The sequence below is a fragment of the Amblyomma americanum genome, chromosome 1 (genome assembly GCF_052857255.1).
Source record: "Amblyomma americanum isolate KBUSLIRL-KWMA chromosome 1, ASM5285725v1, whole genome shotgun sequence".
Classification (NCBI taxonomy): domain Eukaryota; kingdom Metazoa; phylum Arthropoda; class Arachnida; order Ixodida; family Ixodidae; genus Amblyomma; species Amblyomma americanum.
Window position 1 is genome coordinate 178293213 of NC_135497.1, and position 27526 is coordinate 178320738.

The 27526-nt window shown below is 42.0% G+C and overlaps 1 protein-coding gene across 5 annotated transcripts in view; it reads right to left on the reverse strand.

The window, feature by feature from the left end:
- LOC144114253 (snake venom 5'-nucleotidase) overlaps positions 1 to 27526 on the reverse strand; it is a 72686-nt gene that overhangs the window by 21134 nt on the left and 24026 nt on the right. For all 5 annotated transcript variants that reach the window (XM_077647858.1, XM_077647855.1, XM_077647857.1 and 2 more), the window contains exons 8-12: positions 25834 to 25929; positions 11051 to 11218; positions 9682 to 9854; positions 5986 to 6063; positions 725 to 852 (exon numbers count right to left, since the gene is read on the reverse strand). In XM_077647858.1, coding sequence (XP_077503984.1) covers positions 725 to 852; positions 5986 to 6063; positions 9682 to 9854; positions 11051 to 11218; positions 25834 to 25929 — 643 coding nt within the window. The remainder of the gene's footprint in view (positions 1 to 724; positions 853 to 5985; positions 6064 to 9681; positions 9855 to 11050; positions 11219 to 25833; positions 25930 to 27526) is intronic.

The following is a 27526-nucleotide window of genomic DNA, read 5'->3' on the forward strand; positions in this document are numbered from 1 at the left end:
CCGAAAATTTCGATTTCACACATCCCTAGGATTTTTATTTCTGCTTACTTTCCTTACTTCTAATGTGCTGCAATTACTACTTCCAATGAATCTTGCCCACAGATAGAAAAAAAGGCAATAGTGTTTAAAATTACCAATAACAACACTTTCCTGCCACAGCACATAACACAACTTGTATTAAAACACATTTTTGGCATTGTTACCTCGGTAAAGCAAACAAAGCCCTTTTTGTAGCTTGAATGACTGCCTACTACATTTAATACACGAACATACCATGCACGTTCAATCCCACACAGAGAACTGACCCATTTAAATGCATCAGATAATGGTGCCAATGGTTCATGAAGCTATGTGGATTTGTGCTTTATTTATCAGCATCAACTCACAGAAATAATACATTGCGACATCTACAGTAAAACTGCCACTGGAAAGGACTGCACGGCACTAAAAACCATAAAAGATACTGATAAATGGCAACATTCAACTTCCACTCACTTCAAATCAATAGCAGCCTAACACAGCAAAGAGCGTGAACAATATGACTAACTCAGCAGCATTTCTCTTATACCATATTAAAAGAAGACAACCTTGGCATTTCAGTTTAATGTGTGCAGTATATAATGCTAGATTTTCAAGGTGTTGTTAACATAGAAAATGCCATCAAAAAATTGCGATTTCCCGCCTTTGGAAATCTTTTGGAAAAGTGTACTAAAGACCAGCATACCGTCGAGACAAGCAGACCAGGCTCTGGCGATGGTGGGTGCGAGGGTGGGCAACGCCAGTAAGGATACGGACAGCTTGGAAGTGATTCTGTACTGCTGTGCATAGTTCAGGGCTTTCATCCTCTCTCAGCTTGCAATGACACAAAAAGTAAACAACACAATCAACAGGTCAGGGCAGCCATAGCAACCTGGTGAATGCCGGTGTCCTACTGGCATGAGAACCAGCACACAAACTCTATGAGATTGGTCGTAAAAACATGGGCATAATATCCTGAAGGCTACTGCATATGCCCCACACCTTTCTTTTTTTCACACACACAAAAACAAAGGCAAATGCTGGCAGGTACAACAGGAGAAGAGGGAAGATCAGTGTTCTGTGAATACTGTCAAAGGTGCTATGTGTAAAAACTAGGGGTGAGCGAATATTCGAAATTTCAAATACAAATCGAATATGTTAGATATTTGATACGTATTCATATTCAAGAAATTGATATTCAAGAATTTCCGAATATTCGAAAATTCCCGAATACTCGCCAGCAATCGTATACTGCGCAGACTTTCATAAATTCGACTGTAGCAAAACCATATCTGAGCAAATTACCCGATGATCGAGTTAAAAATTCCAGAAATACAATACATAGGTCTTATTCCCTTCCTTCTCCGTCGTATCACGCGGGCCGATCGCATTCCGACGCCGCTAGGCTTGACCTCGTGCGAAATTCCGCAAGTTGGCTTTCCCACATATCACACGTGCCGCGAACAAGATTGCCAACGGCCCGCTTCGAACAATCGCAACACGAAATCTCGCTTTTTTTAATCCTTCCGTAATACGTTACATATTTAATGCCCACATCCGATGAATGCGTCCTGTCGCCTTCATAACTCTCCGAACGTGACCTCCGTCATCCCGTCTGTTTTGTAAACTAAGCTTTGCGGGAAAGCCTACTTGCGGAATTTTGCGGGAGCCTCCTGAAGGGGCACGTCGAGTTGCCACAATACGGCAAGCGATCCTGTAAAAATCCCGCCTATTGCATGGTGCATTTTAACTTGCGCACCTCTTTCGTGGGCGTAACGGCAGGCGTGACAACGATCGGAAGGCCCCTGTCACTAGGTCAAAAAACAGTCTGGCTGCATAGTTTCGGTTTCTGAGCTTCGGCGCTGCCACTGGCAACTGCATCTGTCAGGCCGCGCATTCGCTGGTAGTCCGATTCGAGCTCCGCGCGGCTTTCGGACGCCGACTGGCACGTCGCAGGTAATTTCTTTTTCCTTTTTAGAAACCATCTCGCTGTTCCAATGCCAGAGTGTGTTCCCTTGCTCCTTGCTTGCATTTGTGTTGTTCTTCCAGCACTCCAAAACGGGTGGCTCGTCATGGGCTTACAGGTGTTAGCACGATGGAACCGCCTTATAAGGCCTTACTGCATCTTCACATTTTCGGCAGGTTTCTTTTTTGAGGGGGAGGGGGGGGATTTTATAAATCAAGGCCTTCGGATGAACCGGGCATTTCTTCCGGTCCCTTAAACTCCGAATGAATGAGGTTTTACTAGTCATCATGTTATTTTTTGTTGCCAGTCTTGTCATTTTATAAATTTTGTGTTGCAAGACCTCATTACAGTTTGAATGCTGTTATGCTGTCTAATCAAGTAGTATACATTTCTGTGCACATCATGTTTTTTTATACAATACTGAGGCAGTCAAGTTTTGTTTATTTTAGTCTCAAAGGCCATACACATTTTGAAAAAATAAGGGCATTTTCTGAAACTTTTTTGGACTGAACAGATATTCGATATTCGAAATAATTTTTTCTTCATATTCATATTCGAAAATTTCAATATTCGCACACCCCAGTAAAAACATAACTAAGAAGCATAAGCAACAGCAGAGTAAATATACAAAAGGCAAAAACTTGGGAGCTTTTCAATTCAAGAATATAGAGCAACATGTTACCCCAATAGGCTACAATATAACCAATACACCACGTGGTAGGAAACAAAATTCTTATGCTTTTCGCCCTCCCTCAAGCAGAAAAGTAACAATGATAGCTGCATTACACTGCCTCTGTCTACGCATTCCCAAGCCCACAAGAGCCACACAATTACAGATCACACATTGGGCCTGTTCTATTATCTACTTCTGGCTGCCTGTGGGTCAACTCAGCCTGGAGTCAGGCATTTGTTTTTCTCAGGTTGCTTCGTCCACTGATCCATCTACTTCCGGCTGCTGCAGGAACATATTTTTTTTTCTTAGGTGGGGCCCTTTCTGGGTAGCCCATAAGCTGCCGCCAGATCTGCCACAACAATTCTGGTCGTGGCAGCAGTATGGCAACTGGCAAATGACAAAGTTGGGAGTGTCTGTGGTGGCTTCTAAACATTGCAATATTTTTTATGTTCGTTAAATGAGCTGGCACTGCACCACGTGACAGAAAAAAACGCTACATAAAAGGCCTCTTTCAACACCCATAGCATAATAAGCTATATGCCACAACTATTTCTCTGGAACACAAATGAAAGCCGAGGCATAAATCTGCCTCACTTACAACAGTGCTTGCAATGGCAAAGCTCTCAAACAGCCAGAAAGACAAGTCATGTTACTGCTTTTAAACTATTAAATATGGAAGAATGAAGAGGTCAGTAACCGTGCATTTCTCCGAGACTTGGACTCGCAGCGGGCAACATGTGCAAAAAAGAAAAAAGAAGACATGGTTCTGCTGGTTCTTGGTGCAGGAGAAAGGAAGACAGCAAAAGGAATCGCTCTTGTTCTCTGACACTACCATACATGCCAATAAAATATTACTAAGGCCCCGCCCTGGTTCCCCGTGACTTCACAAAATATCACGGATTTTAGCATTTTCCGCAAAACTGTTTTAGCAGACACACACTTTTTTTTATGATATTGTTGACATCAGCAGGAATAATAGAATGATGGGAATGAAATGAACTTAATCGTCTGAGTTGTCTTGGGACACAGAAGTTTTCCTAACGCCTTGGCACACTTGCCCTTCCATCCAGTCAAGCAAGCTAACACCTAAAGCGCTGTGGTTCCAGCAGCAATGCACCTGCACACTTCAATGAGATGACTGGCACCTGTCGAAACCAATAGTACCATATCTGCATAAATATAATGCATTCTTTTTTCTTGAATCACCTGATACTGAAAGTATCTTCATTGCTAAATGTAACCAGGCTGCATGGTTTCCTTTTCAGTCATATAGTGGAGCCCTTATGGCACCCTTCAGGCTCTAAATCTCTGTAAGGTAAGGAGAACCCTTGTCCTCATCTTTCGAGGCCTTTTGATTGTTAAGCAAGCCGTGAGGGATCTGCTACATGAGTGAGAAGCAAACCATGCAGTCTGGTTACTTCTGGCAAAGACGATACCTCACATTACGTTTGGAACCAAACTATGAATATATAGTGCAATTTTTTTTTTTCTTAGGGATACCTACAATGAGCTCACACACTAGCCTCGCAAGCTGGGAGAAAAAGCCCACTTCTCAATAACAATGTTCCATCGAGGCGATGCGTGCTGCCACTTCTACACAAAAGGTTACATGCGTTAACACACAGTAGGCTTCCCACAGAATATTGATTACTCTTCATTCTCATTTCGCTGAATTTAACATTTTCTGCCGCATAAAATTATGGGCCTAAAGTATTACAGGACTGGAATCGTAGAAAAAACACAGAGAACCAGATGGAAATTATTCCCTTATTCTATGATACCATTTGATTTTGTTTGTATTGCCACATCTTTGGGTGCATAAGCTACAGCTCACTCTTAGATTATCAACGGTGCAACATACACAATGGTGCAACTTGTATGTTTATTTCTTGCGCAAAGCAAGCAGGATGAGCGTGCAGGTGATGCTGTGCTCTTTTTTTTTTTCTGGCTTTTGAAAGAATTCTGATGACGTTTCACATCAAGCTCATCGCTTCTTATTTTTACAGCTGCTATTTTCTGGGTGACTACTCGGCTAGACAGCTGATTGACAGAATAACCCAAATTCAACTGTCTGACCACTGCAGCCTCTTCAGAACATAGTAAGATCATTATTTGTACAGCACTTTTGGCTATGTTGCATGATTCACCACTCTAGGTGTTCTGTGTATGGGTGCAAGTGTGTGTGTGTGTGTGCCTCAAGTGTGCTCGATGCACAGCATTAACCCCATACATGTACAGTGGGCACCTTTCTGCAGAAATTTCTGTCAATCAAAACGCCTGCACTGGTTTACATAATATCCAAATGAGTGGATTTACCAATGCAGTATCAGCGCACCAGCCATGCTAGTAAGTGCAACTTAAAATTTTCAGAGAAAAAAAAGCAAATTAAGTCGGGAAGGGGAAGAGCAAGAGACACAAAGATGCGACTTATCAAGTGAATATATAGTGTCAAACACTATCAGTTATAATTTTTGATCAGGATGCCTGCAAAGGATCTACGAAATCACACACAGCAAAAATGAGTGGCGACCAAGGCCCATATTCTAACTCAAGGCGTTCAGACGAAATAGAGGAAGAAGTTGTGGCTCTCAATCGGGACAAAAAGTGCAGTGGCGCATTATTATCATCTGCATGATAATAATGAACTAAGAGCACAATGCATACCGAATAACAAAATTTTTTTATGTTAATAAAGTCATCACTCTCCTGATCAAATATGCCTGGAAATATTTCTCTGCTCATTAGTTACTTGCTTGTTAGTAAAAAGAATTACATTTTTGACCATTGCTTTTGATCACCGCAGCCATGCAACTGCGGATGACATCCATGTTGCCAAGACGACACAAAGGATTGTTCCAGAAACGACACACCTTTGCGACCATCTAAACTGTAGCCCTGTCTTCTGTGTTGGAGGTCATGCAGCAAAGAAAGGAGTCGCGAAATCCAACCATATTTCTGCAGTGACATGCATCTCACTAACGTCATGGCTGGTCCAATGTCACTTTGCAGTGCCGCTGAGCAACATATCTGCTCCTGCTGCTTCAGCCAATTGGTGAGCGTTTCAAGAGACCGAAGGGCCGAAAATCAAGTCATCATAGTCCTAAGCAGCAAATTTACAAATAGGATTAATAAGTGCTGCAGTGTCAAAACTTTTAAACCCCTGCCTTGTCATGACAAGCAGCTTTTTGGGCACTTGCATCAAGATGACCATCTGATATGATGAGCATGAAAGAACCTAAGTATTAAGTACCTCTGCTTGCTTTGATACTCAGTGTGGACTGCCCCTTTCAGAAGCATAAGAAAGGAAGAACCTCGTATGCATACACACCAATACTTCACACTCCTTGAAGACATCGTAGCCGTCTTTTCCCTGAGCAAGGTAGTTTTTTGTGACAAGTCTATATTTCTGTAAAGAAAAAATGAAGCTTTTATCCACTACACTGACGATGCTCACAAAAAGAAGTAATTCTACAAAAAGAAAAAAAGGAAGTTAAATAGGAAAAAATTTCATTACAACAAATATGAAGAGCACGAACTTCATTAGCACAATCTTTTTTTCTGCATGCAAGTATAATGTATGGAAGAAACAGTCAAACCTCAATCTAACAAATCAGAATATTATTAATTATTGGCTACATCGAACTGCTCTTAAATATTTGTAACAAACACATGCAATTCTTACTTTGTATATTGAACATGGTGTGTCACAAAACCGACATACTGAAACTGCCGAGTGTCAAGCTGTGCTCAGATGGCAGGCAGCAGGCTTTGCCTCACTATATGCGCGACTCATCGAAAGGGGGAGACACTTTTCGCAGAAAGAGTCGTGCGCATCACAAGACCCCTGCTGTCAGTGTCGTCTTTATTTGTTTTTGAGCAACCAGCACCATCTCTCAAAAGATTTCCAAATTTTCGGGGACATGGGCAGTGGAGAAGCTGAAGAGGTGTGAGCTAAGTGTGAGCGACGCGAGGACACAGACAGGAGTGGACAGCAGGGAAGGTTCTTATCCTGAAAACAAGAGATCTGTTCTTTTCTCCGCTGCATCTTATAAGTGAGTTTATTAATGTTCATAAGTGGGCTTGACACTGAATATTTTGAGCATTGAGGACTGATTTGCATTGTGCACTCTGTATTTTTAATGAATGGAAAGTTTAAAAGCGTTTGATTTACCAGTGTATGCTTTCCCCGCGTTTCCACATTTCTGTCCGTCCGTCCGTTTATTCACCTTTTTATCTACCCATGGCCTGCAACTGTGCTTATTCTGCCCACAGGACGTCCGGCGCATCATGAAGCAGGCATATACATACTGCAAAAGCCTAGTGCTGTCATACATGAACTTCAGTGGGAGCCTTCGCTAATACAGGTCCAAGGTCACCAGGAAAATAGAGGAACACCTTGTATTTGCAAGCACAGGCCATAGCTTGCACAATGAATGGGTCATTTATTAGAGCAGTACAAATTAAGTGGATTACGTAGACATTCGAAGCGTAGCACAAGCTTTCAGACTGACATATTTACCCTGCTCACGTGTGACATGAATGGTAGGTAAACATATGAGTCACTTCCCCTTTACAAATGTGTGCACCTAATAAGGTGACACTGTGTGTGCTTGTTCGAACGTACACATTCTCTGAAATGCACTGCAAAGACGACTGAGGGGTGCCCAGAGCATCCGCAGAGCACGGCATATGCCAGCGGAGAGCTCTCACATCGTTATGACCACGATTAGTTGCAAGCTTGCTGTGCAATTCCGATATACGTTAAAACAAAAATGAGGCTCGGTTCTACGGAAAGAAAGAGAGCAGCCAAACTAGCAACGGGAGAGAGACAAGAAAGGAGTGAAACTGGCCTGAACGCGTATGGCCTTGGAGGAACTTAATTCAATTACGCCCACTGCATCCCTTTGCAACCTAATCCAGTCCACCGACAATTTGAAAACCTTTGCGAGAGATGGCACTGGTAGCTCAAAAATAAAAGTAAAAACAAACAAACTGCTTGCTTAAAAATAAAAGTAAGAACAAACAAAAAAGATGACACCGGCAGCAAAGGTCACATGGTGCGTACAACTGGTACTCCTAAATGTGTCTCCCCATCGATAGCGCCCTGGAACCAGCAGCATGGTCAGTTTCGGACTTCCAGTAGCCATTCTGTGCTCACGTCGACTATCATGAAGGTGGTTACACAGCAATAGATTTCGACCTGGTGTCCATTTTTCCCGCGACACCGCCATAATGCAGGCAAGCCCCCTAGCTGGCATTTGACCTGCAGCCGCCGTGTGCCGGCATTGCTGTGCGAGGAAGCCAGCCTAACTGGTGTTCAGCTTTTTTTTTTTTTGTGGCCTCTGCAATCGTTGCCAACAGCTTTGAAATGGCACTAAAACATTGAAAAAGGTCTCTCCCAGCTGCCGCCTTTTCACGGACTAAATCAGGCTTCTCCTGCACAAGTTTTTCCCGAAATTTTACATTACAAATTTTGGCTGTAGCGAACTATTTTACAATCTTTTACCTGTTCTCTATAATGAGGCTTGACCGTATTTTACAATCTTTTACCTGTTCTCTATAACGAGGCTTGACCGTATTTTGCTATCCAAGTTATCGCATTCAATGGGTAGACCACACTACTGTGAGCATTTCAGCCAAGTTAAGTCCTAAACAGTACATGGTGCTCACAAATGAAATGCAAAAGTAAGGTTTCCTTCATTTTTTACAGCTCCTCCAATGCATAATCATGACAAAAACACTGCTCCTGCCACAGTCAGCACTATTCTGTGCCAGTACTGCTACTCACACCTACTGATTAGTCCACAATCTGTATTATTAAAGACAACATGGCTGTTATGAATACTAATAAGATCACAATATTTCATGTCACCACTGCTGCTCCCAAACACCAAGCAATCGACCCATCTTAAGCATTGCATATAACACAAACACTTTTTTTTTACACCTATTACCCTGATCAAGTTTTGACAGCCTGTGAACATCTCAAAACCAAAAGCCCCTAGTTTTTATAACACACTTGCCACTCATGTCAAATTACATAGTAAAATATCTTTAATCGGATGTCATCTGGCACAAGATATATTTACCCATGTGTTTGTTACTGTGTATCTCCCAATATGCTAAAAATATTCAAGGTCATTCATGATTTTAAGGACGGTGATTTTTATTTATTTGGAACCTACTGGCTAATATCTACAAGCTGTAACGCCTAAATGGAGATGCATGTACTGAATAAATAATAAAATAAATGAAACTTTATTGAATAAATAAAATCTGTACTTATCTACACTAATACATCTCATAATATGGTCGATTGAACTCTGCATATTTTGCCTTCAAATCAAGTTAAACGACAATATGAAGAGATTCCAACTTCTTTATGTCTGCTTCATTTCCACACTTCTCAAAACTAAAAATCTTACCAATAGGTAAGCTCTACTTATATTCTGCTGGTAACATATCTTTCTTCACATATCTCAAAAATATTTCAGTAGAGTTTTTCTGACAATCTTATTAACAACAGCAACAACACGTTTCTGCTAGATTGAATTTGTTACCACAAACTATCAAAACTAGCTACATCACACAATGTTCATGTTTCCACAATTTGCTTTTGTAGCAATCTTCATACAGCTGTGATAACTGCCACTTATTTAAATACTTCAAACATATTCCAAAAGACTTACTTCTGAACCAAGATGTGAAAGGCCAGCATTTCTTTCTCTTTAAATGTTCATTTTTCATGAATAGTCATTCTCGTGTTTGCAAATATTGTTTGGTAGTAATTTCCTATGGAGGTCTCCTCGCAGTTCATACTTGGGACCTCCTCTTGAATAATACGGTTTTTGAAGAAATAACCTGGCTTCTTCTTGGGCAGGTTAAAACAGTGTACACGACTATTTCATAACAATCAGAATTTATTGCAAAAGAACTTAACAAAAAACATGTCGTACACTTGGATCATCCCAAGAACAAGCAACACATGTTAGATCAACAACAAAATTTTCACATTAGTACAAACCTGGTTTCTGTCCAAAGGCTCATCACCTATTCGCACAAACTGGGGGTCTATCCTCTGGCCAGGTGGTTTCTTGGGGTCAAAAGCAAAGCTGACCCCTGATACCTGAGGAAAGCGGCCTTCCAACTTGGGGTACTGAGACACGCCATTTTCCAGAGCTTGCAAAATTTGGTCTCCTAGAAAGAAGTGACAGATGTACATGACACATGGACAGCTTCGTCAGTTCGTAACACAAGAACAGCACAAGTAAGAATGCAACTAAGTAAAAAAAAAATCAGCTCGAGAGCAAGCTTTGTAGTTACCATTCACCCATTCAGAATTTCAGAGTAACTTGGATTTAATGGAATACAGCTGGTTCATGGCCACCTTTGTGAATTATCAATATTTCATAACGAGCATTGTTGCTTTACATCCCATAGTACATATTGTATTTGCTCTTATAATGAATGTACTTGCATAGTAAATACACCCACTATTTTGCCTATTTTCAATAATTTTCCCTCCTGCATAATAAATGCATTCCTATTTTTATCCTTTATGCAACTGCACAGACGCAACAATGCCAGGAGGTGCTTTAGTGCTGGTGAGGTGCACATGCACTCCAGTCAATTGGATGTTGAGAGATGACACATGCACAACGAATCCTTTTGATGGTTCCAATGAAACACCAGAAATGTAAGTATTCTGACTCATCAACACTTTCCTGAACACAGTACAACTATGCTGGCAATGTGCTGCTCCACATCAGGCAGCTGGAATAGCTATCATGTGGAGGCTTCACCAGGGCACTTCCCATTGATGGCCATGATTTGCACGCACATGCCATTCTGAGCTATCGGCCAAACCCTTACAGCTAATCATTTTATAAATGTCTCTGTCTGAATTTCAATTTGGATTGTTTACTTCAATGATGAATTGTACCAGATGCAATTTCTATTCGACCAGCCTGCTTTATTATCCCTTTCAATATTTCAAAATTTTTTTATAGCATATTATACCTCGAAGCAATGAATGCACCCCTCAACTTTTCAGAGATCCCTTGGAAACAAAAAAACATGCTCATTATATGAGTAAATATAGCACTTTATTGGAGTCCAAACAAGATTTCTGTTTTCAGCAGCGTAACCTTTACTAGGAAAAACAAACTTGTGAGGAAGGAAGGCAGATTGATTGGGAAAGATGAAAGACTAAAACTAGCCAGAGATATGACACCTGAACAACAGTTTATAACCTCTGTTTATATTTTAAAAGTATGCATATCCATCTTATGTCATAATTGTTGCACGAATTATTGAAACCTCAATTTTTCAGGTTTCATGAATGCAGGACCAACAATTCTTGGCTGTGTACAAATGCATATATCAATTCATACCAGTAGCACTGAGCACAATCAGTGAATCCATCATGGGCAAAATGGTGACTAAATCACGCATTGTGAAGGGGCCTTTTCGATGAATTCGGTCTGACCGCAGTGTACCCGAATTGAGGATAGCCAGATCAGAATGAGTAGACGACAGCATCACGTCACAAATAAAGTTTCCTGAAAAAAAAACAGAAAAACGAACAACAAGCATGTAGCCACATGTCCGTGCACTCACACACTCACACATGCACACACCTAAGTGGGTTCAGTCGCAAAATTTGGCATGATGCCTTGAGGGGACACGGTAAGCCCTATCCTTCCCGTGTATTTTAGGGCGTGTTTTGGTTCACTTTTCAGAACAACTAGTAACTAGTAAAGGTAGCATTTACCTGTTTATATGATTTTTATCTTTGCTTTATGCATTTTCGACTGAACTAAAACTATCCAACATGATTAAAACATTAATCTTTTATGACATTTTTTTCTTGAGGACTAGATTTAAGGCCGCTTTTGCCGCTATTTCTGTATATAAAATCAAAACAGATGATTGCATATGCCTAATTTTAGTTCAGTACATTCCTGCATGCTCATATAAAATACAGGCAAAGAAATGGCCTTCTTCCTCATATCTTTCTGAGATAAATGAGCTTAAAGGAAAAAGTTACTTCATTACGAAGTTTTTTGCTTTGCCAACATTTGCTGACCAATTTATTCCACAGGCGCGACCTCTATAGCCATTATTCAAATCATTTATGTGTTTATGCACCAGTCGTTTAATTCCCCGGTCTTTATTTTTTTAGTTGCTGTGCCGCTCGGCCAGTAGAGAAAACTTGTCGCCAGTCAACTTCTTTCAACCAGCGGAAGGTGTGACTGCATCAAGTTAGCCCAAAGAGCTGTAGAACCTTGCATCTTACTTCATTACCGCCGCTGAATGTTATGACAGCATCTACTGTCGACATCCTTAGGGCCTCTGGTACTAGAGAGTAATTTTTTTGGAGTTTGCTCCCAGATGATGCAAATGAAGGACTAAAATGCTATCATGGAGCCTAAGAGCTATAAATGCAAAACTATCAGAAAATTTACTGTCGATGGTATTGATAGTTTTTCTTGAAGCTATTGATAGTGTAAAAAAACTATCGATAGTGCTACTATCGATAGAATATCGATAGTACTATTGATAGTGGCGTAAAAAAACTATCGATAGTGCTACTATCGATAGTGAGGCTACTGATAGTGAGACTGTCGACAGTAAGACTATCGATAGTTAGACTGTCGATAGTAAGACTGTCGATAGTAAGGCAGAAGAAGAAACCCGAAAAAGACAGATCGATGCCGATGAGCGCATTGCCCTGCAAAATTCCCAGTCGAGGTTGGCGAATGGTAGACAGAGCACTGCTGGTCAAGATGCCGATGGGTAGATGCGATCAGGCTTAGACCCGGTCACTCAGTGCGCTAAAATTCTAAAGGGTCTCAACCTGCTCGATGATGTGGACGTACAGTCCGAGTAGAAAGCATGTTCGTTTCGTACAATGTGCCAGACGACAGTCGCATGCACCTCATCATGCCAGCGCTGAGTCACTGACCTGATAGGTGAGATACCTCCTGCAGGGACTAGGAGCCGGGGAACGCAATAGCTATGATGCGGCGAAGGCCGCAGCACTGAACGAGCTGAAGCTGACCCCGGCACAGTACCTGCAGCGCTTTGAGAAGGCGCTCAAGAGGAAAGACGAGGCGTGGATGCAGTTTGCCTCCTGTACGCGCACATACTTTGACTATTACCTCCAATTCAGAAAGGCAGAAACAAAAGAAGAAAATGTTTCTTTAGTAGCAGCAGACCGCATGAAAGCTGGCCTCAGCGCCGAAGGACTAGAGTACATCCGGCTGCGTGAGGGTAAGGAGTGGTTCACACCGAAGGAGCTAGCCAGCGAGCTCGACACATTTGAAGATGCAAAAGGTAGAGGTGGAGCTGTGCGACAACCGGTGACAGCACTCGAGTGCATGAAGGAGCGCGATGTGAACAACCAGGGAAAACGAAGCGGGTGCTTCAAATGCCACGGAGTAGCTCACATCACTAGAGAGTGTCCGTTCTCTAGGCAGACCGGCAAAAGCAAGGACAAACAACGTGACCGGAAGGGGTGCGCGAACCCACAGGGTGGTGATAACAACCGAAGTAAGGAGTGAACCCTCTGAGACAGTCTGAAGTGATTATACACTGGTCGCTAAGACAAAAGCGCCGAGAACAAGCATTCATTTGTGTCAGCTTTGGTAGCTGAGTGTGCAGCCCCTGTTGTTTCTGTGTATCGTTGTTTGTGTAGAGTTTTTAAAGTGTTATAAAAGTCCAGGTTCTTCGTTCGTCTGTCTGTCATCGTGAGTCCATAGTCTGGCTGTCAGCTACAGGTCCAATGCCAAATAAGCGAGCACCTCGAAGGAAGTGAGGTGCGAAGGAAGAACCTTGTAACACCTTTACTACGAATTTAGTTCAACAGGATGTCATTCATTCAGATTGGTTTTTGGGAAAAGATTTAACAAAAACGTGATAGAAAACACGTAAAAGCAAATTGGATTTACCCATTAGTCGTGGCATTAAAGACTAAGGGCATTGGGGTGAATTTTTGGCTTGCTACATGCAGAGTTGGAGGCTGTGGCATGTGAATGGCACGGAAACTGTTCTTTACACGTATATATGCACGGCTTGATGCATAACGGAAAAATACTGTTGCACGATTTTGAGCTGTGCGACCTTTGTTTATTGAACTGTCGTACCCTGACTGCAGCATACTTGTCTAGAAGATGTGCGGTCATGTCTACCTTGTGCAAATGCATGGCGATGCTGAATCAAGCATTTCGTCGGTGGTGAGTTTGCAAGCGTAGCAGTGGTTTATTGCTCAAAACTCTGAAGTATTTCCAATGGAACAACAAATAAGAGGGACATCTTGATACACCAGCTAGATAAAAGTTAAATGTAAGCAGAAAATCAGAGATCACAGAAAGCAGTTCTACATAAGCATATTTATTTATGCATCACATCGTAACGAAGGCACTCGATGGCATGACTAAGAATGCAACAAGACGATGCAAGAAGAGGGACGAACGTTAATTGCTGTGGCTCATGATAGCATAGCACATGCACTGTGCAAGCCTAGTGCATTTTCCTTCTACACGGCGAGCGATGTACAAGTTAACCAATTTTAAAGATATCTGTCGGGGTTGTGAGAACTTGCCAGAGTTAAATAAAATGACTACCACTTTAAATTGAAAAGCAATAGCGGGACAATTCAGTTTAAAAGGTACCTGGGACAGTTCGAAAGTATTATCGATAGTGCTATCGATATTACTATCGATAGTACTATCGATACCACTATCGATAGTAATATCGATACCACTATCGATAGTTTTTTATCATCGATAGTTCGATAGTGACACAACTATCGATAGTATCGATAGTACTATCGATAGTCTTGCATCACTACTAAGAGCTCCAAGATTGTTCCCAAATATATTTTTATTCCAGCAAAACCAAGGAACATTCAGTTCCGGTCAGGAAATTGCATTTCAAATGGCTGGTAAGACATTGCTCTTACAAAAAAGGTGGCCTGGCTGTTTGCTTCCTCCTTTTCAAAGATATTTTTTAAAGGGAAATATACAATGCAGAAAGAAGTGTGCTACTGGAAAAGATGCAGAAAAGGATGTCCTCCTAGAAATGCAACAAAAGTAGAAACCAAATTTTTTCGTATTTTTTGCCTACCCTGTCCCCTTAATTTCTTATGGTACTGTTTGCAAGAAAAGGTACCAATGATAAGCCTAAAAAATAAGGCAATCTACCCATGGAATGTGCTGCACACTTCATAAGGGCTGCACATGCCATTGCATGTTTTCTCACTATGTGTGCAGAGTTTTTTTTCCCATATGTGCAACACTGTGTAAAAGCTACAGCCAGTAATAAAAATTTGCTGCAGTGATGCCCACATGTTGCCCTCAGGCAGAAATCCCACCATGTGCATTGTCTGCACATTTTTCTTAGTTTTTTTTAATGATAGTGAATTTTTATGGCACAAGAGCATCAGTGGCCAAAGAGCGCCATGGCCCAAGGTATTTTTCGTATGCTCAGGTCAAATACCCATTTTCCAAGCACTTCACCCTGATTAAGCCGAGCACCAGGCCAGGGGAAGCTTGTACCCATTGTATCACAGGTAGGTACCCGGCGGCACTGGGGATCAAACACCGCGCCTCCCGCATGCGAGCCGGATGCTCAACCACAGGCCACCACTGCGGTCTTAGTTTTTTTGAATTAGTGCACAAAGCAGAGCATACATAGTGAAAGTATTATGCAGACATTGGAGTACCACCCCTTAGGCCCAAGTGGTAGGTATATATGTATGTGGCGTATAGTGTCCCAAAGCTGTGCTTGTGCTAAGAGAGACACCACAGTGTAGCGCTGCGGACTGATTTCGGCCACCTGGAGCTTAATGTGCAGTGATATTGCACTGCACCCGAGTTTTTTCCCATTCTGTCCCCACCAAGTGACTAGGATATGATCCCGTAACCTTGAGCACAGTAGCCGAATGCTCAAGCCACTAAGCCACTGCAGCAGATTTTAGAAGGCATGGGCAGCAGAAGGCATGGAGACATTGTGGCTCAGTGCTACATGAACTGCATAACATGTCTCTCCTCGAGCTGTACTAATGAACTGTGAGTCACTGCTAAAGCGCATTAAATATGCCCAGAGAACAAAAATGTGAAAAACAGCAAGAATGAGACATGAAGAGGGTCCATGGGCAAGTCAAACGTCAAGGTCATTTTGGCTTGGCAACATGACTGAGTTAATGTAACAACTATGCCACAGTGAAAGAAACAAATGGGCATAATTTGTGGTGCAAGTGGTTTAAGGTTCTTAGCTCATTTATTTTTAAGCATTCCATGTACTGTTTTCAGTATATGATTTTGAGTCTTTTCGCCACTTTCCACACTATTCAATTTAAAATTTAGCTATTCGCACAACCCTACAAATAACCCAATACCAAGCTTTACACGAAACACTTATTTATAAGATAATCTTGTTCAGTATCATCGTCATCACCTTTAACTAGGGGTGTGTGAATATTTGAAATTGTATAATGGTGGATGGAATACCCTTCTATTTGGTTCGCTGAATGAATCAAATGGTGCTTGCTCAAAATTATTTAAACTGAATCAAATCCAATGCTGAGCTTTCGAACAATTTTCAAATAATTGGCAAGAAGTTCGAAGAGGGCTTGCCATAGTTTTTTCCAAGATGGCCTCAAAAACAGAACCCATTTCAATCCCGCACAGCATGCTGCCTTGATCTGTCTATGCAGAAAGTAGGGTTCAGCGCCACAACACTGTTCATTCGTATGGTGCCGTTAATAATGCTCATACATACGGCCTTTCAAAAATGGGCAACGCAACAGGGTTCAGCCAGGCTTAGAAAACTTGACCTTCACGTTCGATATCAAAGGCCATGGCTGAAACTCTTGACCTTCTCTCATCAAGTGGGATTTGGTATCAGTTTGTTCAGTGCGAGCATCAGTAGCAAGAGATGATTTTCCTATGCATATGACATGATACTCATAGAGTTAATGTGCTGACTTCATGTTAACTGTCTCCTAGCACAGAGCAGTGTTGCGTCTTCCCACATTTACAACTTTTATTCCAGGACCTATAGCGCCACTGCTAGCCTTTCACTGTTTCACATGAATATTCATTTTGTACGAATATTTGCACAGGTAGCAAATAATCACACAAATATTCTATTTGTGTTTGATTGGGTTCTTTCACAATGTAAAGCTCATTAATGAAGCACTTAGAAAATAGTAGATTTTTCTCGCAATACTAACACGGTTTTAGATCCAATCACACAACTGTGCGAATTTTCTTATGACATCTTTGTTCCTTCAGGTTGATTCTTCAAGTTGATTCTGTACTCTTAGACTTTGAAAAGGCACTTTACAACATTCCACACGTTCTCTTATTGCACAAAATGTTTGTTCTTGGTTCGCCTTCCTCTGCTATCCAGTGGGTACAGGATTACCTATAAAAAAGAACTCAATGTATTGTAGTTAATGGCACATCCTTTTCATCTCTTGATGTGACGTCGGGTGTGCCACAAGGACCAGTTTTAAGGCCGCTACTTTTTAAAATTTATATTAATGACCTTACTGAGAAAATCTCGCCTCGTATATGCTTGTACGCTGATGACTGTGTAATTTAGAGATGCATCCACAATTCTGGTGACAGTAGCATTCTGCAGAGTGATTTGAATTACATGCCATCATGGTGTGATATGTGGAAAATGAGCCTCAACACAGACAAGTGTTGCGTGCAGTTCATGTGAAAACGACAGCCCGTCCCCTATCAATACCACACTAATGGCAACTCCCTTAACCCCGTTGATAATTTCAAGTATCTAGGCATATACTTCTCACCTGACTGTTCATGGAGCAAGCATGTGGAATACATGGCTAACATGGCTAGCTGTATTGAATTTCTTTAAACAAAACTTCAAAACTGCACCCTTGACCCTCTATCAAAGAAGAATTCTATCTCACTAATATACGACCTATTCTAGAATATGCATGCACAACCTGGGACTGACATACGCACAACATGATTGACAAACTAGAACGTATTTAGAATGGCGTTGCACGTTTCGTCACTAACAATTATAACTTTGCCTCTAGCTTAACAAACATTGAAACCGAGCTAGGGTGGCAACCCCTGTACCAAAGAAGAAAATTCTTGAGATTGAAATTTTTCCACAGTGTATATAATGGTGAGACTGGAATAGATGAGAGTGTTTACGTGAAGGCCCCACACTATATTTCCTCTAGAACTGATCACCCGAAAAAAGCTAGAGAGATTGCTTGCCGCACGAATGTTTTTGCCCATTCATTTTTCCCTTTCACGATAAACAAATGGAATCGTTTGCCTGAAAGTGTTGTCAATGTTCCATCCAAAATGTTTTCCTCAGCTCTGCTTGAGGTATGCTTTCAATGAGTTTCGTTATATTCGCTATGTTGTTTTGTATTACATGTTCTTGTTGTTTGGCATTTTTTTTGTCCTTGACTTTTCTGTTTTACTATGTTTGCAATCCCCCTACATTAATGCCCCATGGGCGATGTAGATGTATGCATGAATAAAAATAAATAAATTCATATTAAATCTAGTAGCAGATCTAACCAATTCGCATTCGATTTGGTTTCAAAAAAGTACTATTTACACACTAATACTATTAAGCCATAACGGCCACCATCAGAGTATTACCATATTTACTTGCATAATTTGCATGCCCCAACTTTCTACCTGGATTTCTGAAAAACAAAAAACAAAAAAACTTCTAATGCTCAAAAAATAATTCATCGATGCAGCTGACGTATGCACAACAGTAAAATATTTGGCAAAATCGTATTCTGGGCCCCGAAATCCATGAAATACTAACGGACTACTATACTCTATTAAAAAAAAGAGGTAACGTTCACAACAAAGTAGAAGCGCAACCATTTAACCTCACCTTAAAACAAAGATTGAAAATCTACTCAAATACGTTATCTTCACTAATTAAACATCGTAAAATAAGTTACTATGGAAATGAAATACTCGTCGACAGTTAATTAAGAAGTTAACAGTTAATAGAGAAGTCAACAGTTAATTAAGAAGTTTTTAAATCTCTCAGACCAGAACTCTAGAATGACAAAAATTAATGATGGCGCACGAAGTTTAACCACTCTACATACATAGCAAATGAATCTAATCCATTTTTTTCACACCATTAACGCCTAGTGCTGAATTTTCATGGAACGTTCATTGTCCTTACTTTTTTTTTTTGTACAACGTCATCGGAAGAAGTTATCAACATAATAGCCAGCTTAAAAAATACCGAGTGTGGCTCAGATTCCATCCTTTCATCTAAAATTAAACTTGTCGTACTTGAACTGTCATCCATTCTTACTAATATTATCAATAAATTATTTAAGTCTCATGACTTTCCAGATCAACTTAAAAATGGCAAAGTTATTCTTATACGCAAGCGAGGTGATAAACATAGTTTGGCTAACTATCGTCCGATAATTATTCTCCAATTTCTCAGTAAGCTATAGATAAGCTCACCGTTAACCATCTAATGAACTACCTTCTAAAATCCAGGCTTCTGCTACCTCATCAGTTTGGATTTTGCCCAAACTATTCCACTGAGCTCGCACTGATAGGATTTACTGACACAATTAAACACTTCATTGATAAAGAACTTTGGGTGCCAGCCGTATTCATTGGTTTTACAAAGGCATTTGATACAATTAATCATACCATATTCCTTTTAGAACCAGAATCATTGGGGATTTGGGGGCCCACTCTAACTTTACTATGTAATTACTTCACTAACAGAACTCAGTTCGTCTGGATATCTGATACTTTATCAAAAGCAATTACAATTCATCAAGGAGTTCTGCAAGGATTTATTCTAGACCCACTTCTGTTTTTAATTTACATTAATGATCTACCTAAATGCCTTAACAACACAAACTGCATTCTGTATGCTCATGACACTACCATATTTTCCTCTAGTGATAACTTAAGTGACATAACATTGAAAATTAATGCTGATCTTGAAAATGTAATGCACTGGTGCCGAAGCAGTCTTTTACAAATAAACCCATATAAACTGAAGCTAATGATATTTCACTCAACCCAAGCAACTTCTCACTGTCCCTAAATTGTATCTAGATAACAATACCATTCTCCCATCCAGTTCTGAAACATTCCTTGGAGTGACGCTTGCTTCACATCTAAAAATTTACCTCCATACTAAATCTATTAGCAAAAAGTTGCATTTGGTATACGTGTACCAATTAGAACGTATTATTATTTTCAGCAGCATATTCTTCCTTCACTTTATTATGCATTCATTCATAGCCACCTCAATTACTGTTTATCATCGTGGGGTAACACGTATTATAGCCATCAATCTTCTTTATGTCACCATCAGAACCAATTAGTTAGAATAATGACCAGCTCATACACCGCATGCAGTGCTCCCATTTACCTCGGGCTCAATATCTTGCCCCTCCTTTGTTCACTCCAAACTGAAACTAGGTTATTTGATTTATCGCACCCAGCAGAATAGCACCACTGTAAAAATGGCCTTCGGCTTTGGAATCTTCAGAGGCTGGCGCTTAACGAAGACGACGAGAAGCGCCGAACGCTCCGAAACTGGAGCGCCAAACGCTCCGTCCCTCGTGCGTGCTCTGGACTGACCGCTGCCTCTGGTCTGTGCCTGGACTGTACCGTTGGTTGTTCGCAATGCTGTGCTTTGCAAGATGTTCCTTATTACACTACCATTCCTATCTTTGCTGCATCACATCTGTCTAATATTAATAATACTTGATTCTTAAATCAACATAACCTCTTATTTCCAAAAGTCAAAACTAATTACGGCAAACAGTCCACTTTACTCTCAGCGATCACTGTCTGGAACTCGCTACCCACGATCATCAAATCATCCTGTACCGAAGCAACATTCGATAAAAACTTTAAAAAGTATGTACTTTTTAATTATCCTCAATTACCATGGCACTGAACCTTGTATTCATTCTGTGTTGCTTTTATTCCTTAAGTGCTTTTATATAGTATTGCGTTCCTTTTTTCGCCATGTTTCTAAATGTGTTTGTAAAATTCGACATGCTTAACCAAATTTTTGTAGTGTTTATTAATTCCCATTACACCTGTTTTCCGCCTATGTAGTTGTTATCTATCATAATTTTATCTGCTTCATATGTACACTTAATAAAAGGAGGTCCCCTGACAGTTCCTACTTTTGGATCTCCTTCTGTATTAATTAATTTATGTACTTCATATCTGTACTTCTTTTTCCATAAGCCCGAAACCTGTAACCTGATGCCAAGGGATAATTTAATGGTGCTTACACTATAATATGCATCGTACGTTGATGCAATAAAGCATGCAACGCAGTTCTGATACAAGCATATTAATCAAGTTGGATTGATGATGACTCTAAATTGCAGATGCATATTCAAGTTTAATCCGAACAAAGGTTTCATATTCTAATTTGTGTTTGTCATAAGGGAAAGTGTAGAGCGATCTTCAGCTAAAACCAAGTGGAGGACGGGAGGTGTCAGCAATGATTTTTGTGATATGATCCGACCAAGTTAGTTTGTTATTGATAATGATGCCAAGGTAGCCTTAAGATTCTACCTGACATCAGTCTTCTGAACATAAAGAGTAAGGGTACATAAAATTAGAATGCTATACAGCAGGGGTTCTCAAACTGGGTTCTGCGGGCTGCTTTGTGGGTTCCGCAAGCACCCACACTGACCTTTCCCCCTTTCCAACACACTTCTGGCGGGCCTGTGCGAAGCAGACACAGTACATGGCTTGTTATAAATAATTTCAGAGTGTTGGCTCTTCCTCAGTTTTGTGCCGTCAGCGTCTGTGCCATCTGCAGCACAGACCTTGGCAGCACATCAAGATGCTGAGCGCGGGTAATGGCGCCACGTGTTTGCGCGGCTGCCCGTGGCTCATGGCTACGTACACAGCTGCGTAGTCTTGTGCAACCGCAAAAAGGTGCAAGTATCTAAGCAACGAACTGCATGCTGTTTACCTGGCTCGCTCGCGCTGGCGATTGCTGCAGCTGCTTTCTCAGGCGAACAGCTTTTTTTTATTGCGACAGTTTGCCTGCTGGCACACTCGCACCGGAATCTGAAACTACCGAACCGTTTGCTGTTTGGTTTGCTGTTCGGTTTGCCGCTAGTCAGCCGGGCCCCACACAAGGGCGTCGTTTTATCGCCTGTTATCTCCATTTCCCTGTGATTGCTGGCTTTGTGATTTGTGGGATACACTGGTATCCCCTCCTCGTCCCCCGCGCCAGCGGCGACCGTGACTCACACGGGCGCGCTGGCCACCAGGAATGTGGAGAGAAGGCACCCCTGCGACTCTGCTCATTTCCGCCCCAGCACTGACGTGACGTCACGGCAGCGCGCTGCCTTCTGCGGAGATGGTAGCATGCCTAAGCTTGACAGCAACGATTTGCTGCTAGGGAGGCAATGACCGAGGGGATAAACGGGAGAAACGCGCAGCGGGAAGGGGCTCTCGCTGCCGGTCCTGACCTAAGTGCCCCAGGGACCCCTTCCGCTGCCCGCCGGCCCCCGAACACCAACGCCAGACGACGTCAACGACCTGGTGAGCTGCTGAACATCTATTTTACGGATAGAACATTCTTCCGCAGTGTGCTTTACCTCGTGTTAGGATAATAAACTATGTCCTAGCGTGCCCTGCCGTTGCCTATTTCGTCCGGACCTGCCGTGGCTGCGACTCTGCGCCACGGGTTGGGGAAACGTGTTGCATACTTGAATAACGCTTGCGTGTAGCTGGCACGGAAGCTCGCATTCCTGGTCAGCTGGACGCAGAGTGACCCCATAGATTCTATTGCTGTACATCTATTGCTTTGAGCTGTGTACGGGCAACTACATAACGTGGGGTGGGGCAGGAGGGGGTATATGTCTTATGTTGGCCAGCGAGGGGTGCGAGATGCGAGGCCTACGTATAGGCGACAATATACAGCATATATTGCGCGTATGGCCTTTGTTGAGTTTTTTAGGATGTGTTCAGAAAAGTCTCCCTTATTAAAATAATGAATGCGTTTAATAGAGCATTGCTGTTGCAAAATGGGAAAACAAAGCAAGACAATGCTGTGGTCACTCAAACCATTAACGTATGAGCGTGACTGGATGAGCTCTGGGTTCGATGCAAGGACTAAATCTACCGTGTTACTGCCACGAGTTGGCATTTTGAATGCTTGTCAAGACGCCAAGAAAATCTGTGGATTGGTGAACAGACCGGCATGTGTTATCCAGTCAATGTCTGGAAAATTAGTCACCATATAAGATGTAGGTCAAACTTTTAAGGGAATCCCCCAAGGTAGAGTAGATTTGTAATGAGGGAGTAATTACTCATTGGCAGCCACCGAAGCGCAGCCGTATGGCTGCAAATAAAAGCTATACAGCTTTCTCAGGAACTTCGTAGTTAAAAAAAAATTTGTCTTGGTCCGGTGTTCGAACCCAGGACCACCGCTTCACCGGAGCAGTTGCTCTACCAACTGAGCTAACCGGGACGGCAAGCTTATGGTAGGGCAAGAGCGAATTGATCAATAACTCGAAGTGGGAACAGTGTTGGTCAAATGTTTAGGGGAATCCCCCAAGGTGGAGTAGATTTGTAATAAGGGAGTAATTACTCATTGGCATCCTGTATAGCTTTTCTTTGTAGCTGCATGGCTGTGCTTGGGTGGATGCCAATGAGTAATTACTCCCTTATTACATATAAGATGTAATGGGCACAAGGAAAAGGTGTATTTAAATCGAGCAGGATGGAGTGCAATTCAGTATTGAAAGAGCCATCACTGTCCAACACACAATGATAACACAGTGAAACCTCGCTATTGTGAACAAGTAAAAAAATATCATGAAATAGTTCTATATAGCCAGAATACGTAATATAAAATTTCGTCAAAACCGCGCGCAACAGCGGCGCAGTTTCGTCATTGAAGATACAAAAAATCTGGCGATCCTTACTAGAGAAACGGAGAGACGTTTCCCCAGGCTTTGGCTGCGTTTTGAAGGCGCTCGCGGATATTCCGAACGCCGCAAAAACCGAGCGCCAGTTCGGTCGGCTTCCCCGCACAGCACCACAACCATGTCGTGTGGAAAGCGGTACGTCAGAGCGAAAGCTATCGCCGTTTTCACCACCTTCGCGACAACAGACAGAAGACACCACAGCGCTGTGGTGTCTTGTCTCGCTTCGTCCCCGTCTTTATTCGCGCTGTATCGCATTACGCTATCGACGGATGCCAAAGGCGTGAACGCGTGCTGACTGCCGGAGTGCAACCTACACGCCGCTGTTGGCGAGTGCGACATAAAAGTGCAAACCTTGGCGCGCACGCTTGCCACATCACCACCAGTCACATGTGCAGTGCGGCGAAGCCTGCCGCCTGCATCCGAATGGGAACGGGCGCTGGGGGGTTCGATATATCCGCTTCATGGCCAACCACGTTCGATATATAAAGTAGAAATTGCATGCGTTTGTCGAAATTATTTACGAAACGTTCGATAGAGCCAATTATTCGTGATATCTGTGTTCTTTATATCGAGGTTTGACTAAAGTTTGCGGAAAATGGGAGTGTGATACTAAGAATTTCATGGTGAGAGTAGATAGCAAGAAGGGAAGAGAATTCATATTGGATTTAATGAAAGCTAAAACATCACCAGCTCTGTACACAACTCTATCAAATCTGTAGATGGTAAATAGCAGATTGTTTTCTGAAGTAGTTTCACTGCCCGCCGCAGTGGCTCAGTGGTTAGGGCACTTGGCTACTGAGCCGGAGTTCCCAGGTCAAACCCAGCCGTGGCGGACTCGTTTCAATGCAGGCAAAACGTGAAAGACGCCTCTGCGCTGTGCGATGCCAGTGCACGCTAAAGATCCCCAGGTGGTCAAAATTATTCCAGAGCCCTCCACTACGGCACCCACCTCTTTCTTCCTTTCTTCTCACTTCCTCCTTTGTCCCTTCCCTAATGAGCATGGTTTAGGTGTCCAGCAAGATATGAGATAGATACTGTGCCATTTTCTTTCCTCAAAAACCAATTTTCAATGTTTAGGACATTATTTGCGAGCCATGATTCTGTATAGGAATATCAGTGCCATTATCCTCAAGTAATGCTTCCACTGATTTCCTCTACTGAAAATAGTAGCTCTGAATGTTGGCAAGCACAATGGACATCATTTAACACAGAGGCGTACAAATCAGATGTGTGGCTGATGGGGAAAAGGAAGCCTGAAAACTGGTAGTGACCACTATACCTGATGCTCAACCTTGTAATCAGAATCAACACTGTAAAAAACTGCTTACTGTCAATGAGCTACTCATTCATAACGTATTCTGAGAACAAAGCCTTTTTGTTGAGTATATGCCCAAAGTTTCTTGTGGGCTGTAATATAAAGAAACCTTACTTGCTGGAAAATAGTGCCGGAATGGAGGTTCTTTCCTACATCCTTACTGCCTATTTGCTTGTGGCAGGGGTTATTAGCAAACCAGAGGCAAGCTCTCATGCAAATCACACTTCTTTTGCCTGCAACCACATGTGTATATCCAACGTGACAGCTAAGTGGCAATGCCGTTCTACTGCTGAGCACAAGTTTTCACATTCAATCCTAGCCGTGGCGGCCACATAATGAGGGAGGTAAATAAAAAAACAGACATTAACTGAGGTCTCTAGGTGCAACAAGGAACCTCAAGTGATCGAAAGCGCACCAAACTTCTCAACAGTTGGATGCCTCATAGCTTAGCTATAGATTTGACATATGAGAACATATTTAATGCTTTTTTCATATGCGCAAACTTCAATAGCAGGCTGGGCCTTGCTTCCCTGGTGGATTTTTCAGTCCAGAACTCTTCACGCACCATGTGCAGTCAACCTCCAGGGATACGCTTCAAGTTCGATGCACTGGTCCTTGTACCTTATGAACTCTCTCTCTTGATAGGCAGCTTTCCAGTCAGCTGAGCCCAGCGGCTGTGCACAGCAGACAAAATGACTGCCGATAAGCCGTAAACGCTGCATTGTGGAAGCATTGCTATATACAGAATGAACAGGCCCATTGCAGTTGACCGATGGATCCACGTCAGTGGGTCAACAAACCCTGATGCAGTACCCCTTGCATGCTGCATAGTGTCAACGTGCTCTTCCGATAGCTGGGAAGAAATAAACAACACTCACCTAAATTCGTCTCTGATGTTCTTATGCTGCTAAATCTGCCATCCAGATCAACAGCAAAATGCCCAATAACTTCTTCCATTTTTCCTTGGACAACATCTGAAAGCATTTAAGCCATACTCCACAAGTCGAAAAAAAAAAAAAAAAAAGAGCACACAGCCTTTAAAGCCATCCTAAAAATGTAGTATAAGGTTTTAAGTTCCAGTATCTAACAACATAACGGTACAATGAAATATGGTGCTTAGTTAAGATGCGCATGAAATTTTCTCAGAGAAGTATTTCAGAATTTAGGCACACAAAATCTCCCTACTTCCTTGCATCCAGTAGACACAGAGCATAAGCGTAACAAAAGCCCATAAATGCCACTGAGCGTTTATTCCTGGATGAGAAGTAAGGCCCCTAAATGCTATGCTTAAAGACCTGAACAGATCACTTTGACCTTACAGCTTATTTCTATTTCGTGCTCAATTATGACACAATCTAGCTCTTTTGAGCTCAGTAAAAGCTCATTAATTCGAACTTCAAGGGAGCAGCAAAACTTTCAAACTAATCGAAATATAGAATGACCCCGAAAAAGCTGTCAAAAACTACTTGCATCGTGGTAAATTTATTGATGAATGACTGGGCAATGAACACCTGATGAACGCGGTGGAGCTTCACCGTTACTGCATCACACCAATTATATGCGGCACCGTCGTGTGTGAGGAGGCATCACCGCAAAAATAGCGAACAGCATGAAATGAGTGCACAGTTTCAGCGCACTGGTGGAAGAATGGAGTCACACAGATACAAGCGAAGGTAATAGCGCCGAAGTGAGCAAAAAGGGGGGGTCAGAAAACAGTAGACCCACCAATCAGCGTCCTAAATGGCGCTCAGCTAGGTTAGGTTCACTTCCTGAAGCTGGGTAGTCGAGTCGCTGTTGCTGCAGTCTGGCATGAGGCTCACAAAAGTGAAACTGAAACTAAGCAACCGGAGTGTTCCGAGTGTTCTTGGATACGAGGCTGCCCGTTCGCAGTCACACCTATGTAGAATGAGATTTAGGTTTTGCGTACGGCAGTTTCGACGATCTCTCGCCATGCCAGTCACATCTGAACAAGACCTCTCTTTGGGAGCCCATTCAAATTAACCAGTGCGAGACTCATAGCATCCAAATTAGCGAGCAACCAATGGCATAGACTTACATGGGCATTGGACGGGACCGAGCTGGAAGTTAGAATTATCCAGATTTTTGAATTAATGGGGGTTGAATTAGCGAGCTTTTACATACTTTCTCAAGAGTTTAAAAATGAACATTTCCCGGCTAACAATTCCAAGTTTTCCAATAAAACAAGCATGGAATGTTTATACCTAGAAGAAAAAAATTTCACTGTTAAAACTAGTTGTGCACATCCTTAAATACAGGAAAAGTGCAACTAAACACTTCATTGCAGCTGTACTATAGCTCAGAAAAAATCAAATTACTGCTTGTGGCTCTTACTAGCATCAAGGGATTTTTCTTGACAAAGAGGGTGCCTGAGGCAAAACACACCTCCCTCCCATAAACTCCAGAATGCAAGACACTACCTGAGATACAATATGCCACTGATAGTGTGTCATTGCTGAAACAACTCTCTTGCATCATGACTGCTCTGGAAAAGTGTGAGCCTTCTGTTCATGAGCTTTGTATTGCAATGCAGCACCATAAAAATGTTATGGT